Genomic DNA, 16,672 nt, shown 5'->3' on the forward strand with positions numbered 1-16,672 from the left:
GGGTCATGGGAAATATCCCCCAAAAGCGCTAACGGAGGCCTGACACCTGCAAAGGGCACCCCCACCCCGGGAGCCAGGCCCAGTGGCACAGCCTCGGGGACGCTGGGGGGGACTTTGGTGGTGCCCAGACTGAGAGGGTGACACAGCTGCCCGGCTGTGCTTGGCGCTGAGGGGATGGGACACCCGGCTGGTGCCTGGGCTGAGGGGACGGGGCCTTGCCAGCTCCCAGGCTGAGGGGACAGGGCCCCACCAGCTCCAGCTCCCGGGCCGAGGGGACGGGACCCCGGGGGTGTCGAGGGGATGGGCCCCCGCCAGCTCCCGGGCCGAGAGCACAGGGCCCCGCCAGCTCCTGGCCTGAGGGGACGGACCCCCGGCGGTGCTGACGGGACTGTCCCCTGGGGGTGTCGATGGGACGAGGCCCACCGGCGCCCAGGCTGTGGGGACCGGAGCCCGGCGAGGGGACCCGCCCCGCGCCGCCGGAGGGGAGGTGCTTGGGGCGGGGCCGCCGCCATCGCCCCGCCCCGTTTCCGGTGTCATGGCGGCCGGAGCGCGGCGGCGGCCGGTGCCGGGGCTGGTGGGGATCGCGGGGCGGCGGCGGCGGGGCAGCGGCAGCGGGGCGATGTGAGGCGTAGGTGGCGCCATGTCGGGGTGCGTGTGGGGCGCGGCTCCGCTGCTGGAGGCGCTGGGCCGGCTGTGGGAGGTGCAGGCGCCGCTGGGCAGCGGCTCCTCGGCCTCCGTCTACCGGGTGCGCTGCTGCGGGGACCCGCGGGCCCCCCCCGGCGCCGTCAAGGAGTTCGTGCCGCCCCCGCCGCGGCCGGGCCCCGCGCGCCGCCCCGGCGCCCGCCCGCCCGCCGCCGACTGCGCCGAGTACGGCTTCCGCAAGGAGCGCGCCGCGCTCGAGAGCCTCCGCGGGCACCGCAACATCGGTAACGGCACCCCCCCTCCCCCCCCCCTCCGTCCCCCCTTCCCCCAGACCGGCTCGTCCTCCAGCCTGGGTACCCCCCTCCCGCCCCCCCCCCCCCCCCCCCCCCCCCATAATCTACCCCTCCGCTCCCCAAACCCCCACCTGGGCTCGGGCGGCCCTCGCCCGCACCCCCTATCCCCGGCACACCCCCCACCCCCCCCAAGGCAGCCCCCCCTCAGGGCAAACTGGTGTCTCCAAACCAGCCCCCTCCCCCCCCCTCCCCCCGCAACCGGGCAGGGGTATCCCCAACTCCTCTGGGAACATGGGTTCGCTCACCCCAAACTGACCCCCGCGGGCAGGGCTAGAGACACCCAGACCAGCGTACCCCTTGGATCGGCACCCCTGGGCGGGCAGGTTTGAGGGCCCCCTTGCCAGGGCACCCCAAAGCAGCACCCCTGCAGCAGGGTGCTTCCCGGTAACCCCCCAGGGGTCCCACCTCCTCCCTGCACTGGGGGCTTGCTGGTCACCTCCCCAGGGTGGGCAGGAGATGGGGTCACCCCCTTGGTAGGCAGAGTAGGTTGCCCCAGGCAGGGCACCCCAACATCCTTTGTTGGGCAGGGCTGCCTGCCCGGCTCTGGCAGGACCCCCTGGGCTGCCTGCATGAGTGGGAATGAGGTTGGGAAGGGAGGAAACCTGTGTGTCAGAGGCAGTTGCTGGAAGCCCCCAGTTCACACCCCAGATGCCCAGGCAGAGCTCGGGTTCCCGCTGTGCTAGGTTTGTCACAGGAAGAGATCGATGTGTCCCGAAAAGAGTGGTACTACCGCCATTTTACCCACCAGGACCTGCTTATGCATGTCCTGGAGATTGTCCTTTTGAGCAGGAGCACCCAGCCCTATGACTTTAGCAGAGCCTGGTGGGGTGTTGTGAGACTGGCCTGTCTTCCAAAGGCTGTAGGGGTGACATGGCTGGTTTTCCCTTGCTGTTTCCCTCTGAAGTTTGGTTCTCCATCTCTCTGAACATCTCCCTTTGTAAAAGAGACAAGCTGCCTCCTGCAGCTTTTGTGGTCTTCTGGGGCAGTAGTGGAGAGCGGTGGAGCATGATGACTGTGTAATTGCTCATTACCAATGCCTGTCACTGTGTCTCACCCTAGTGACTCTTTACGGCGTGTTCACCAACCACTACTCTGCAAATGGCCCGTCTCGCTGTCTCCTGTTGGAGCTGCTGGACATCAGCGTGTCCGAGCTGCTGCTGCACTCCAGCAACCAGGGCTGTTCCATGTGGATGATCCAGCACTGTGCCCGAGATGTTCTCGAAGCCCTGGCTTTCCTGCACCACAAAGGCTACGTGCACGCAGACCTCAAGCCGCGCAACATCCTGTGGAGCGCAGAGGAGGAGTGCTTTAAGCTCATTGACTTTGGACTTAGCTTCAAAGAGGGGAATCAGGTTTGGAACGTGCTGCTCTCGAAGCGGTTAGCTCTGTGTTGAGTTGTGTGGGTCTGTGATGCTTTTGGCTTGTAAGTGTGGGATTCGACGTGACCTGCTGAGAGTAGTAGCTGAGCTGGTGCTGAGGGTTTCCTGGAAAAGGCTAAAATGTTGGCTGGCCCCAGAAACAGAAGCTCATGTTGCCGTTCCTCTTGCATGTCTCTGTTTTCTGTTGATGTCTTAGCCTTTGTGCTACACATGACCATGAATTCCAAAGTTAATGATGCACTGAAAAAAAGTGGTGTCTCAGCTTCCTGGAAAGTTTGCTGGTTTTCATGTGGTCAGATGAGTGGGAGCACCCCGATCTGTGGAATTTCCTTTTATCATTCCTTATCGTACGGAGTAATCCAGGCATCACCATCAGCCTGCCCAGTCAATTGCGTTATCTCTGGCAGTGTCTTTGTGCTTGTCTTTACTTTCATCCTATCTTCAGCACTTTCCCTTTTTCAGGAAGTCTGGATGTTTCTTTCCCATGTTATTAAGTTGATGAAAGCCCATGCTCTGGTTCTGGGTAGGCAGCGTCAGTTTTTTACTGACACAGACGGATCTGTGCCTGTTCTACTCTGCTTTTCACGTTTGCTGGGCTTTCTCTCCCTCTTCGTGCTGTCACTTCTTTGTTTTGGTGATACTGCATTTTGTATGTTTGTCCTTGCCCTTTTTAATCTCTTCCATGGCCTCTGATGAAAGCCTCGTGATGAGCCTGATGAGAGCCTCAGGAGGTTCTGCTGTTGGCTTGATAGATCTTCCTTTCACCCCTCCCTCTCTGACGGTCTCTGAGGGGTATTGCTAAAGCTTTTTCATCAGGTAGCCTCCTAGCAAATTTGCCTTTAATCAGTGGGTGATGGGCATTAAGTCTAGTAAACGAACTATATTTTTTCTGTGCAGATGTTGTCCTGGCTTGTCCCTGCTCCATGCACTGTACTCATTTAGAGGTTTTAAATTCATATACTTTTTTTACTGGTTTACCTGGTATTGATGGTGCAGCCCACTGATCTGTGAATACCAGAGGCTTGTGTGGGTGACCTGTCTTTGAATTCTTTGGTACAGGAGCTGTTTTTAATGTTTGTACTTCTTAACTCCTCCATGTTGGTGTTCAGTTCTCCCACGTTCTTGGCTGAACGCTGGTTTGTGCTGGTAATCTGTTGCTGTCTATCAGCAAAAAACATTCTCCTGGTGTCCTGTGTCTAATGCAGATATTTATTTTTTTTTTTAATCAGGACTGTGTTTTGCTGCTTACTCTGTGAGTTGCCTCATAATAGCTGATCAGGTGGTTTTTTTTGCTTCTATGATTCCTTCCAATGTGCTTTTTTGGGGCTGAGTTTCCTTTGCCCATTCTCAGAAATATGCTGGCTATATGGGCAAATCTTCTGGCCCTGCTTTGAACGTGCACTGGGTATCAGCTTCCCCTCACCACCCATGCCTTGGGCAGCCACATACATGCATGATTGCCTTATCTGAGTCAAGACTTTTATTTGTGACAGCTCTGCTGAACTTGTCCTTGCATAACTTTTCCTGCCGTTACTGTTTAACAGTATGGCTGTGCATAGAGCAAGGTCTCAACCACTTACATCTCTTAAAATGCTTTAGATGGTAGGAAGGAAATTCCATCTCGCTCTTTTTGCTTGTTGCGTTGACCACGGTGTTTTCTCTGTGTCTGAATGTTGTTTGGTGGGGCTGCTAAATTGCTACTTTTGCTGTGCTAGAGGTTCTGCTCTTTGCTGATAGGAGGAGGGATGCTGATGAGCAATTTGCGTATCAATTTTTTTTTAACTTCCTAAAACACTTTTGATCTCTGTTGCCTGAAAATGTCTTCTGTAAACTTTATTTTCAATCGGAGAACCAGATAATTTTGGTTTGAATATATTCCCCTGGTAAGAATTCCCAATCCTGTTCCTTATCCGGGAAGTAGTCTTGCATATTCTTCTGTCATTCCTTGAGTCGCATCAGTGTGTCTAAAATGAACCCTCCTGTGTTAAAAAGATGCAGCGTGCAGTTTGTCTTTGGGCACTTGCAAGACTTGGCTAGACAAAGCCACTTCTGACCGGGTGTTGGCTGTGAGGAGGAGGCTGGACTGGAGACCTTCAGAGCAGCCCCTCCAGCCAGCAGTTGTGCCATTCTATAATTTCCTGTTTTCTTTTAAGCAGTCAGCGTGGGGGCATTTTATTTTACTCTGCCAGCCGTGGCAGCTGGGCAGGTATTGATTGCTGCAGCGCTTCTGGCTGCGAGGGAGAGAAGGAAAAAGTGCGTGGGAAGCGTCTGTGATAATTTCCTTGTCTGAGTGTTAGGTGCCTGGTTCATTCTTTTAATGTTTTGTTCCAGAGAATATCAGTACTTGAATAATGGCAGCTGTTACTGATCCTCGCTGTTCAGAGCAGGCTGTTTGTGCTCTCATGCAGCCGACGTGGGAGCGTATTGTGGGTGTTCAACCCTTATCCTGAAACTTCTAGCATCTTCTGTGCTTGGGAGACGTTAATGGGCCGGTTGGCAGTGACGTCCAGCCTCTTCCTCCCAGTAGTGCTGTCCTTCAGAGAGATCAGGTGTTAGTGGGCTGCCTGCTGTTTTGCTGGAAGATGTTTTCTCTTCCAGACAGTCTTGGTTTTTTCCTCATCAACCCGGCAGTATAGCGAGTTGAACGTGCCTAACACGTCTGGCTGTACAATGCTTTCTGTCAATTTAGCAATCTTATTTTGGTGACCCATTTGGAAGGACGTCTGTGAACTGATTTAAGGCTAGAGCAGAGAATCCGAATCTGGAAAGTTAACTCTTTCTCTGTGTTTGATCTTCCGTAGGATGTGAAATATATTCAAACAGACGGGTATCGGGCTCCAGAGGCAGAACTGCAGAACTGCCTGGCGCAGGCAGGGCTCCAGAGTGAGACGGAGTGTACCTCTGCTGTGGATCTGTGGAGTCTGGGAATTGTTTTACTGGAGATGTTCTCAGGAATGAAACTGAAACATACAGTCCAATCTCAGGAATGGAAGGTGAGTGAGACCTGCTGTGGGCATTCTTGCTTGCACCAAACGAGTCATCCTGCTTTTTGTTTGTAACCTGGATTTGTGAGGTAGCACCTGGCAACTAGCGAGTGCTTCCAGGATGTTGGTCTAATCCTATTGCCTTGAGAGTTAAGGTTCCAGACCCTTAAAGACCCATCTGCCCTGTGGGACTGGCCTGTCTCAATGCTGCCTGTGTTCAGGTTACTGAAATCTGAGGGTTCCAGGAGTCTGTGTTTGGAGCCTGTGTTTTGCCAAGATTTGGGAAGTGAGTTGCGCTGGCTGCAGTGTGGCACAGAAGGAAGAACAAAATGGATGGCTGATGGCTGCCAGCTAGTTCAGCAGCATAATGGCAGAGGAATTATTTGCTGCTTTTAGTCTAATGTTAGCTCTAATTTGGGGTTCTTCTCATTAGTCTATATCCTGTGAAAACAAGAGGAAGGCTCTGTGTTGTGAGCCTGGAGCCTGACTCTGTCCCCTGTTCTTGAAATAACTTTTTTTTGTGTTCCTCTTCCCAGTAAAAGTATCCTTTCAGCATCATAATGTCCACAGTAACAGCAAATTTGCCTGCATGTGGAAATTTCCAGCTTTCGCACAGGCAAACAGGAAAAACTTCATCTGATGTGGGCCTGCTGGTTTAACCTGTGAGGCTTGAGCATCAGGGATCTCTCACAACATGCCACAGTATGGGAGCCCTCTGCATTCAGTCCAGGAAATGATGGGATATTGCAAGCTTTGCATTGGTCTTCTTTTCTCCCTCCCTAAGTACTTTTTCTTTTTCTTTCCAGACAAACAGTTCTGCCATCATTGATCGCATATTTGCCAGTGAAGGTGTGGTTAATTCAGCCATTCCAGCTTATCACCTCAGAGACCTTATCAAAAGGTATCTTATCATGTTTACGAACTGTTGGTTAAAGATATGGTCTGTAAAGTCTCATTCCTTGGTCTTGGTAACTTAGAGCCCACACCCAGTGCCACTGTGTTAGTGACAAGTGCAAGCATTAGCAGAGATGCTTCAGCTCCTCTGATTTTGGCACAGTTTGGAGTAAGCCCATAAAGCATATCAGTCGTGATGTTAATCATTTGCTGTTTCAGTGCTTTGCACTTCCTGCCAGTGAGGTTATATTTGGAGAAAACTGGAGATTTTGCTGCTTTAGGGGAGTGTTGTCAGAACCAAGGGAAGGGGGCAAACAGTGCTGCTTCTCCGCTGTCAAGATCCAAATGTACTTGTGCAGCTCTACTGAGAGGTCTGCCGAGGGGATTGTTTTCGCTGTCCTATGACTCTGCTCTGAGGTTACAGACTGAATGAGGACACAACTTGGCAGAAATAGCATCGGGAGCCGCTGGTAAAGCTGAGTAGGGGATGTTCTCAGGCAAGCCCTGGGCTATTAGCTGCTTTGAATCCCATTTGTGGTAAGATGTGGGAGCTCCTTGGAGTGTGGTCATTTTCATGAGACTGCATGTGTGCCTGAGCTGTGAGCTGCATGGCCTGGGGAGATGGAGCTGAAACATGCCATGTTCCATGTGAACTTGTAAGTGAGCAACTTCCATCATTTGGTGCTGAGAGACATCGAGAAGGAAAGCCTACTGTACCATGTACCCAGAATGCTTTCAGGGTGTCCTTCTAGTGTGCTTCAGCTGTGAATTGGCAGATGTGCTTCTCACTCTTCTCTTTGTACCATAAGCACCCCAAAGATAGGGTATTCCTCTGTACTGGCCTCCAGCCTGAGTTGAATTTGTCGATGCGGGAATGTCACGTGCAAGATCATAAGGGTGTCTTCTCTTACAGCATGCTTCATTGTGACCAAGGAAAGCGAGCCTCCGCTGAGACGGCTTTATGCAGCCCGTTCTTCAGCATTCCCTTTGGTAAGCTGTGCACGTCACCCTCTCTCACGGCTTTCTCGGCATGTACTGGAAGCAGCACAGAGTGTAGTTAAATTGCGTTGTTTCTGGTTCTGGCCTCGTTGCTGCTCCTTCACCCTGTGTGGCACTTCTGTGGTACCACAGCAGGCAGGTTGGAGCGATACCTGTGCTCTCGGTGCTGCCCTGCCCTTCTAGCCCTGCGGGCTGTCCCTTTTCTCTGGTTGGACTCCCATTAAATTCTGCCCAGAAATAACCAAGGTATTTACCTAATATTGTGACCGTTAAGGTGCTTTTGAAGAGTGCAGTGCTATTTATGGTGAGTGGATGGTTTTTCTTATGTCAAGTGTTTCCCAGTTCAGAAGCCAGGAACGTGAGCGACCAGGGCAGTGGCTGGTGGTAGCATCTGCTGTTGCCTCCTCTGTGTAGGTCGAATAGTTCCAGTGTGTTCTCGTGGTCCGAGCCTATTTTTGCAGTGACTGACCTGCCTCTTCGGATGCCTGTGTGGCAGGTCACAGATGGATGTCACTGTCGCTTTCATCTGGCACTTTGTCTTCAATTTAATAAAATGGTGGTGTTCCCCCAGGACCAACTCCCATGTGGGTTGTGTGCTGTCAGCAAAAGATAGGCTGAGACCGCCCTGTTTAGGCTTCTATCCCTCCCTGTTCTCTGTTCCAAAAGCAACATGGTAGCGTTCTCCAGAGCATGTCTGCTTTCAGGAACACCAGTGAAGAGCTCTGCATCCAGCTTTTCTGCAGCATAAAGTAATGCTTCAGGCATCCAGCTGCTGGCTGGGCTAGCATTTTCCCTTGAATCTTAGCCCTGCTTTTCTTAAGCTGCTTGGTGTATCTTGCAGTGAAGGTTGTTTAGTATTGCCTTTTGAGGTCACATCAAGATACTGGCATTCCTGTGTATTAGGCAAAGGTAACAAACTTGTTCCTGTTTTCAGACTTCTCTTGCATCTCAGAAACTGGGACTGTTGTATTCAAAGCCACCTTCCGTGGCTGAACCTTGCAGCCAGTATTGCTTTAAAGCAGAGGGAATAGTATATTGGCAGTGCTTTCTGGTCTGGTTTTAAACACACAGACCTCTAACTGTACCTCGGAAGGTGCTTCTGTGGTTAGTGATACATGTTTGTATAACAGTTTCAATTTTACTTAGTTCTCTCTGCTGGTTCTCTCCTTTGCCAAACTTGTAGGTAGGCTTGTCTGCACAAAGAAGCATTTACTGTAGCTTTCCTAGGAAGTCAGAAAATGATCTGTCATTGCCTTTCACTTGGACGTGTTTTTTTCTGTTTAGAGCAAAGGCAGCTGAGAATGGCTTTCCTTGTCATTTACAGTCTTGACTTTCCAGTTCATCAACTTCTTTACTGAGCTGCTTGCAGGCTTTGTGTTGTCAGTGTGGTTGATATCACCTGGCACTTTGAAGAGGAGCAGAAGGGCTGGGCAGAAGTACCTCCCAGGGCAGAAGGGTATTGCAAAAAAATGCATTTGTCACTTGGTTACAGGAAGACCAGATGGCTCTGAGTCCTAGGGGTTGGTTTGTCTCCCTCTCCGAAAAAAGACATATGCAATGAAGGACAGACTTACATGAATAAAAGGGGCAGCATAGAAGACCAAGGAGACACTTAAATAGTCTTTCAGTCCTCGGTTCATCTGATGTCTCTTGGTTGCCAGCAGTCCGGTAGAATAATGGTCCCAGAGGTTCGCTTGGAGATGGAACATGCCTGGTTATCTGAATGCAGCACCTTTCTTCGAAGGGCTGTCCCTGAGTGCTCTCTGGGCATCGTCTAGACTGATAAGGCCTTTCATACTCTATGCTTTTCATAAGGACTCTTCCATGTCAGGCAGGAGGAGATTTATAGCGGGTGTGCTTGTCTGTCATCTCCTCTTGCACTATGAAATCAAGATCTTCTGTGTCTGTGCCTGGCAAAGATGTCAGCTTCCTTGTATGTATTGTGTGCTTAACTTGGAAAAGTATTTCCAAGGAAATAAGTCTGCTATCTTTGCAAACATAGTCAGAAGGCTCAGACTGGAGAATTGGAGCCATTTCTTCCCTTTTCTCTCCCCTCTCTCACTGTCTAGTAGGAGAACTGTGAGGTACTGCTATTGTCTGGCTACTGTAGTTGCCAATGTAAATAAAAACATTAACACTCTCCAACTACTGCAAGTTGGGCTCTGAGGTCTTAAATTCATGACTGACCTGCCAGTCCCTTTCAGGAACATGAAATCAAGCTTTTGTCCCTGGAGAAGTGACACTGTCCCGGCTGCTTTGAGTTTCTAGAGGACTGGGTGTCCCTCTCGGATGTGGCTCATAGTTTGGCGTTAGTCTGTCCACCTTGGCTGTTTCCTTCTGCCACAGTAGTATCTATGCTGCCCCGTTCCAGGCTGTTCTGGAGCTGCTTGTTTGATAGACCCATGGCAGCAGGCTTTATTTCTGCTCCTGTAAAGTTGTTCACAGGATCACTGATCACCCACCTTGTGGCCATACCTTGTTCTGTAGCACTGCATCGTTTAAGAACTACGTAGTTTTCCCCATTTCTGTTGCAAGGTTGTACGGTGGTCTTCAAACCAGTCCATTGCAGTTGGATTTTGAAGGGGGGAAGGGAAAGGTGTCCTAGACAGTGCTGAGGCTTGTGCCTTAGCATAGCTTAAGAATCGGAGTTATAGAAGCTGGCCAGCCTGTTTTCAGCTTGTCTGGTAGCAGTGACAGGAGAGGCAGGTTGCAGAGTAGTTCTTTCATCTTCTTGCATCTCCATATATACGGGACAGTTTGCTCAACTGTCATAGCTCGTGAGGGCACTTCAATTTCTGAATCTGAGGTGAGTAGACATAACTCTAGCCTTAATTTCTGCTAGCTTTGTAAATTTTAAAAACAGTTTCAGGTGCTGGTCTCGGTATAATGTCAGAGTGCATTGAACTCTTTGGAAGAGTCTCAGTGCACAAGTGAAGATAAGTTAGAATCAAAGAGAATACAAGCTGTAAATGGAGGTAATAGTGGAGAGAAGCAAAACTGGTACTGCAAAGAGCAATAAGTGCTTGTGTATGATAGCACATATTGAGTCAGCTTCCTGTTTTCTTGCTCCTTTGGACTTTGATTTCTTTTTTTTTTCTATAATTCCGTGGGTGTCAAACAGCTCCCCATATCGAAGATTTGGTGATGCTCCCCACGCCTGTGCTGAGGCTGCTAAATGTTCTAAGTGATGCTTCTCTGCAGTGCGAAGAAGAATATGAAGGTTGGTGCAAGCCGTGCAATTCCCATACAGCAATGTTGTCTTACAGACTCTGTTTTGTTTGGCTTTGGTGATGTGAGAACAAACAGAAGAGCAATTAATAGGCGCAAGAACAGCAAAGAGCTCCTCAGCTGAGATTTGGTACCAAGTGGGTCAACTGCACCAACACAGAATAGACTAAAAGATTGAGAGAGAAAGCAGAGCTTGTAGTGAGTTCTTGAAGGATCCCAGATTTAAAAAAAAAAAAAAAAAAAAAAAAAAGGTTTATTTTGATTTTCTTCTTTGGTTAAGTGCCTGCAGACCTCTTAATATGTTTGTGGCTCTGAGCTTCTGCTGGACATGCACAGGACTCTGGAGCCCAGGAGCAGAGATCCTCAAAAGTTTGCTAGTGAACTTATCCAAGGTCTCAGCAGAGAACTGAAATATCTCATTTGAGTTCTTAAACTGTAGCAAAAACTACATGGTAGGTGGCAAGGCATGTCAGTGAAATTTGCATTTCTGCGTGGTCTCAAATCTGTGAGTGGCGAAAGCTGGAGAGCTCTGGGAATACGAGTTTAAGAGGCTGGGTTCTGCTCTCATAAAGAAGGGTTTGTGGCAGCTACTTTAGTGCCCCTCCTCCAAGTGCTGTAACTGAAAAAAAAAAAAAAAAAAAAAAGCACTCACAAATCCCAAATGTTGTAGTTACTGGAAGGGCAGGCTTTGTGTGCAAGGAAAAGGACTGTCTATGTGCTCCAGGCCCTGCTGTCAGGGATTCACTGCCTGCAGGTCTGTGTTCCTGAGCCTTAGTTCAGACACTTCGTTCTCATTATGCGGCCATTAAGCAGTGTCAGCTTCTGCCATGGCACCTCTCTATTGTTTATTTTAAATTGAGAGGAAAAGACTGAGTGTTCCTGATGTGTTCATCTGGCCTGCATTTGTTTCTTGGCACATCCTAGTTTGTGAAGCGAAAGAAAACCAGCTCTTTTCTTTCTCAGATATCCTGGAAGACATAAGGGAGGAGTGTCAGAAATACGGACCGGTGGTTTCCTTGCTTATTCCAAAGGAGAATCCTGGTAAAGGCCAAGTAAGTGAATGGAGGGGAGAAGCTGTGTATACACTCCTGGTGCTGCAGGACTGCTGCTCAGCGCCTGGCAATCTCCTGGCTGATGACAGAGCTAAAAATAGCTGGTTGTCTTGAAGGACAGCACAGGTTCCTTCCTGGTTATATAAGGTTGCCTAATCTGGGAGGTCCCCAAAGAGCTTTAGCAGGGGAGAAGGGATATGGGAGGGAAGAGGAGAAGCCAGTGAGCGGGAGGTGAGGTGTTGAGGATGTAGAGTGTCATCATACTTTCTCCCACCTCACCAAATATGCTGCCCTTAAAAATGAGGAGCAAGAGGTGAAATTCTGGTTCAGAGGTGCAGCTCCTTCCTTTTTAGCTCCACTGCTCTGGGCTTATCCAAGGATTGAGGGGAAAAATTTGTTTGGGACCCGTTTCCCTGGTTGCGGGGGTGGGAGGGGATGGATGGCAAGCTGCACTGGAAGTCCTATTTCTCCTCTCTCTCTTTCAGGTCTTTGTTGAATATGCAAATGCTGGTGATTCCAAAGCTGCCCAAAAAATGCTGACTGGAAAGATTTTTGATGGCAAGTTTGTTGTGGCTACGTTTTACCCACTGAGTGCCTATAAGAGAGGATATCTGTACCAAAACTTGCTGTAGGCAGTAGCAACAATCAGGAGAGTTGTCTTGCTCCTCTTCCTCACATGTTTTACAGTTGAATGTACAAAAGAGCTTCCTAGCCCTGCTTTTGAGTCATCTGTGAAGGAGAGATGCAAAGGACTGAACTGGGCTTTGAAACCTTTACTGCTGCTTTGTGATGTGCAGAGGAGGCCGGGATGGCTTTCAGCGTGTGCTTGTGTGTGTGTTGTGCTTGCTCGTTTACACTGGGTGTGTGGCTTTGCCCTGGCGGGCGCTCAGGTGGCAGGAGTGGTGACTGTGGGAGCCTGGGAGGCCGAGCAGATCTTGGCAATTGCTTTTAAGTGATTTGAAATGAGACCATTTAAAGTCCTGGCCTTAGCACTTGGCTTTGCTCTGGAGAGAGGATTTCTTTGTTAAGCTTTCCTGTAATGCGTGTACTCTTCTCCAGTAGTGCTGGAGAGGAGGAGGAGGTGGGAAAGCTTCCCTGCCTTTTGTTGGTATTTATGGTGAATAAAAAAACAGAAGCATCATCCTCTCTAAATTAGCCCAGGAAGACTTTTGAGTCTTCACATCACGTAGAGCAGAGGGAGGCAGTGAAATCAGATCTGCTGAGCCTATGGCGTTACCCTGTCGCTGCCTCGTGACCCGAGAAGAGCCGTCCGTCTGACCTGGCACAGGTGGCATGCTGGGCTTAGGCAGCGAGGTGCGGGTGACGCTGCCTGCGGTGAGCTGAACTTGCTTGTACGCCCTGGGGTGGGCAGGGACTGATGGCGGATACGTGTTGTCAGAGCAGTGCCAGCCTCAGTCCCAACACAACCTGTAAGCACTTTGTAGCCTGAGGTGATGTGAAAACCCTGTTGTGTGGAGTCATCTTTCTAGCATGTACCCTGTGCTGGCACTGATGCTCCCTAGCTCTGATGCCAAATGATCTGTAATACGTAAGTGTCTTTACGTGATATTTTTGGAAAGAAGTTCTACAGCACGCAGTATTCTTTGTGTCTCAGCGGGACTCCTGCCCTGCGAGTCTTCTAAAGAAAAGAACAAATATTTGTCTGTCGTAGGTCCCACGCTTGGCTTTTCTGTGTTGTGCGTTTTGGTTTTGCATTAACCCATTAGACTTGTAGATTAGAAGCACTGACACTTTTGGTCCTTCATAGGTTACACAAAGGGCCTGAGGCAATCTGAGATCCTGTACCGAAAGGGCTTGGTCAGTCACCAGACTTGACTGGCCAGCAGAAGGTCTTTCCCAGTTTCAGGGACAACAGCCACGTGCTTTTTGGGGGGGGGAAAAAAAAAAAAAAAAAAAAAAAAAACCTGGGCGAGCAGCATCACTGCTCCCCCCACCCCCCCACCAGAGCATGCTCTCTGCTCATGTGGCTTCAGTGCACAGGCAGAAGCTCAGCTGGGCAGCTGCCAGCACAGGGCAGGCGATGGCTGGTTTCCCAGGGGTGTGCAAACCCATACACCCAGCAGAGCCTCTGCCTGCAGGGATGGACATTTTGCTCCTGGCGAGTGCAGCGTGGAAGAGCCCTACGTAGAGGGGGACCAGCGTATTCTGGCTTGCAGCCCTGGTACCAGTTTTGGTGAGGAGGAGAGCCCTCGTGAATTCTTTTCTCCAGCTGAAATACTTGTGGGCAGCTGCCTGAACCGTCTCTGACCTTGCCTGGAATAATACCTGAATTACCTTGCAGTTTACTTTTTTCATCTTGCTGATGCTGGACTTGCTGGAATCCTGCACTTAAAAGTTCCTCTTGATTTTTGCCCTGTGCGTGCGTGTGCGGTGTGTCAGGAGATCCAATGTCTGTAGCGTTTCAGGAGTCTGAGTTCTTCTCTGTACTGGTGTAGAGTCCTGTGTGCTGGTGTAGAGTCCTGTCTACTGTGGCCCTTCCCAAATCTCCCCCAGAAAGGACCAATCTCTTTCAACATTTCTGTTGCCTTTGAGGTGGTAGGTTTTCCAGGAAAGAAATATATAAATCCCACAATGAATTTTAGGGTGTGATTTGCTGATCAGACTTTTTCTGGGAATGATGCTACTTTGGTGTACGTAGTTGTAAAGCAGCTTTGCGTAGATGGGGTGTGTGATTCATTGCTTTTAATTTAACTGTCCTTGCAGTGAAGCACTTTTAGTGTCTGGAAGGAATTGGATGATTAACTGGGTGAGGGTTTTTCCTATGTGAAGAGCAGTATTTAAAGTACTGTAAGTATTGGTAGGTATTGACTGACCTCCTCAGCTCCGAGTTGTTGCTGTCCCTGGTGGGCTGAGCCAGGGGTGAAAGCACTTTGGCCCGGAAATTCATGTGTCGAATGCCATCGTGTCAGCAGCATTAAGCTGGCTGCCTGTGGGCCTGTCAGCTGGCAGAAGCAGATCCAAGAGCTCCTGCCCTGCTGAGTGCCAGCCCACGCTGGGACATGGGGAGCTCCCCTGGGTACGGGGTGCGAGGTCTGTCACCTACAGCAGTACCAGGACAGGGAGATGCCGGTTACTGCATGCATTTGTCTCGGACTGTGAACTGCTCTGTCATCTTTCAAGCATATCTCTGTTTCAGTCAGAATTATGCTTTGGATTTGCAACTAAAGATAAAGAGCTATGCCAGGATTGATCTTTAGAGAGGAGCTACAACCTGTTCCCATGGCATGGTAGAGCTGTTCCACCAGGGTTTGGCTGTTCAGCTGCTTTAATAGGAGCTAAATAAATCTTCAAGATGCAAACTCCTGCTACCAGATTTTCTCTCTGGATGCTCGTTGACCAGGCTTGAGCACTGAGCTGGGCAAAAAAAAAACCCCAAAGCTGTTTGTTTTTTTGTTTTTTGTTTTTTTATTTTCCTCCTGGCAAGAGTTGAAGATGCTGATCTCTGTCCTGTCACTGGATCCAGCCCCTGGCTTCCCTCTGCAGGCTGTGGGGTACAGGGAGGTTTAGAAGCTCCTTGGAGCAGAAGCGTTTTATCATTATCCCTCACCCTCTGCCTTCAAAGCCTTTTTCTATCAAGCTGAAGCTCACTTGGGTGTCTCGGCAATCTGTTGGCGGCTTGGCATAAGTTTCAGCCCTGCTAAAACCTGTGAGTTTCTTAACTCTAGATTGTATCTGAAGCGTGCATGGTGATTCAATCCAAGCTGTTGCGGTGTGTGCCTGGATGGGCCTGGCTTTCCTCATCTCCAAATTCCTGCCTGCTTGAGTTGCAGAAGTGTTGAGGCTTTCCACTCAGATGCTCGTTGGGTTTCTTGATCTGTGCTGCTGACACAGCTCCCTCCCAATAGGTGTAGCACCGACCTACAGAGTCCTAGCTAGGTGACAGCTAGATGTGAAGACCCGCAGGCTACCTTTGAGGGAGGGATCTGCTCTGAGGGGGAGAAAGGGATGAAAGATGAAGCCTCTGGAGAAAGCCAGGGAAGGCTGGCGCTGCTCCGGTGGGATGCCAGGGCAGGTACCCGGCCCTCCTCCCTGGGAGGAGGCAGTCCAAGGGGCTGCATCCCCTCAGAGTGCGTGCGTGTGAATGAGGAACGCATTGGTACTCAGCTATATCTTGGTGGCATTTGGGTTTGTAGCTGATCTGACACAAAATGTCACTGCCAAGTGGAAGAATAGTTGTCCTTTCTCTGCCACCACTGTCTGTGGGGGAGCAATGAGGGAGAGAGAAAGTTCTTTGCACTTCCACCTATTCATTAAACACAAGGAGGGTAACTGGTTTTTAAATCACTGACCAAAGCACAAGTCAGCTCCGATTTTATTTGTATTCCTAATTTGAGCCTCGCTGATCTCCAGCCTCCTAACAACACAGCCTGAGCACCGTGTCGCACCCAGGTTGTCTTTCCAGAGTGTTCAGTACTCTTCCTCCTGCTGTGCCGGATCTGTAACCACGTGCCTCCCTTCGGGTTCGATGTCAACTGTTGTATCCCGTCACGCACCGTTGCTGAGCAGATGTGTGCTTGATACAGATGATTAATAAACGATGCTTCAGTACGAAGCGGCTGTCCAGCATGCTTTTCTTGTGGGACTGCTGGTGAAATGCCACGTAGCCGAGCAGGTTCTCTGTCACCCTGTCCAGGGGGGAGGGATGACACATGGCTATGACCCAGCCACAGCGGTGCTGGCATCTTGTGCTTGGCACCCACCGCTATGGGGGCTCGCTCACCCCTGAAAATTCTGATGGGAGTGCCGGGATGACCTTTGCCTGGCCAGAGCCTGACGTGTCCCCTCCCTGTCACTTGGGGCTGTGCCTCCTGCCGCAGCGCCGCTTACTCACACCATGCACGGCCGCTTTCCACGCTCTGGCGTAACGGTTTCCGAAGTGATATCATCCAGAGGAAAATCGCCTGTGCTGATGCGGGCTGCTCCCCGGGGAAGACGCTGTGAGTTGCACAACTTTTGGCAGGCCTTGGCTGTGCGTGTCTCCCCAGCCCCGAGGTGACACGTGGGGTGAGGCGGCACCAGTGGGGTGCCTAGATTTTTAGCCCGCACTGATTTTTACCATGTGCTCCCCTAAAATTCCGGGGTGAGGGATGTCTGTAGCCCTGCGTGCTACACTACGGCGA

The 16,672-nt window shown here is 50.5% G+C and overlaps 1 protein-coding gene across 3 annotated transcripts; it reads left to right on the forward strand.

The window, feature by feature from the left end:
- Positions 1–640: 640 nt before the first annotated feature.
- UHMK1 (U2AF homology motif kinase 1) lies at positions 641–16,104 on the forward strand (the record flags this gene model as incomplete). Of its 3 annotated transcripts, none has more annotated exons than XM_082484615.1 (9): positions 641–926; positions 2,055–2,347; positions 5,176–5,367; positions 6,165–6,259; positions 7,166–7,242; positions 10,373–10,471; positions 11,443–11,531; positions 12,017–12,093; positions 14,977–16,104. In XM_082484615.1, the coding sequence occupies 9 exons, from the start codon at positions 641–643 to the stop codon at positions 15,131–15,133; spliced, it is 1,365 nt and encodes a 454-aa protein (XP_082340741.1). In that variant the 3' UTR covers positions 15,134–16,104. The 3 variants fall into 3 exon arrangements, with proteins under 3 accessions (XP_082340741.1, XP_082340740.1, XP_082340739.1); XM_082484614.1 differs by lacking the exon at positions 14,977–16,104 and adding an exon at positions 13,300–13,426 and having other exon boundaries at positions 12,017–12,089; XM_082484613.1 differs by lacking the exon at positions 14,977–16,104 and having other exon boundaries at positions 12,017–13,426.
- Between the last annotated feature and the right edge of the window lie 568 nt (positions 16,105–16,672).

This window comes from Vanellus vanellus (genome assembly GCF_965231255.1).
Source record: "Vanellus vanellus genome assembly, chromosome: 5".
In the NCBI taxonomy this organism is placed as follows: domain Eukaryota; kingdom Metazoa; phylum Chordata; class Aves; order Charadriiformes; family Charadriidae; genus Vanellus; species Vanellus vanellus.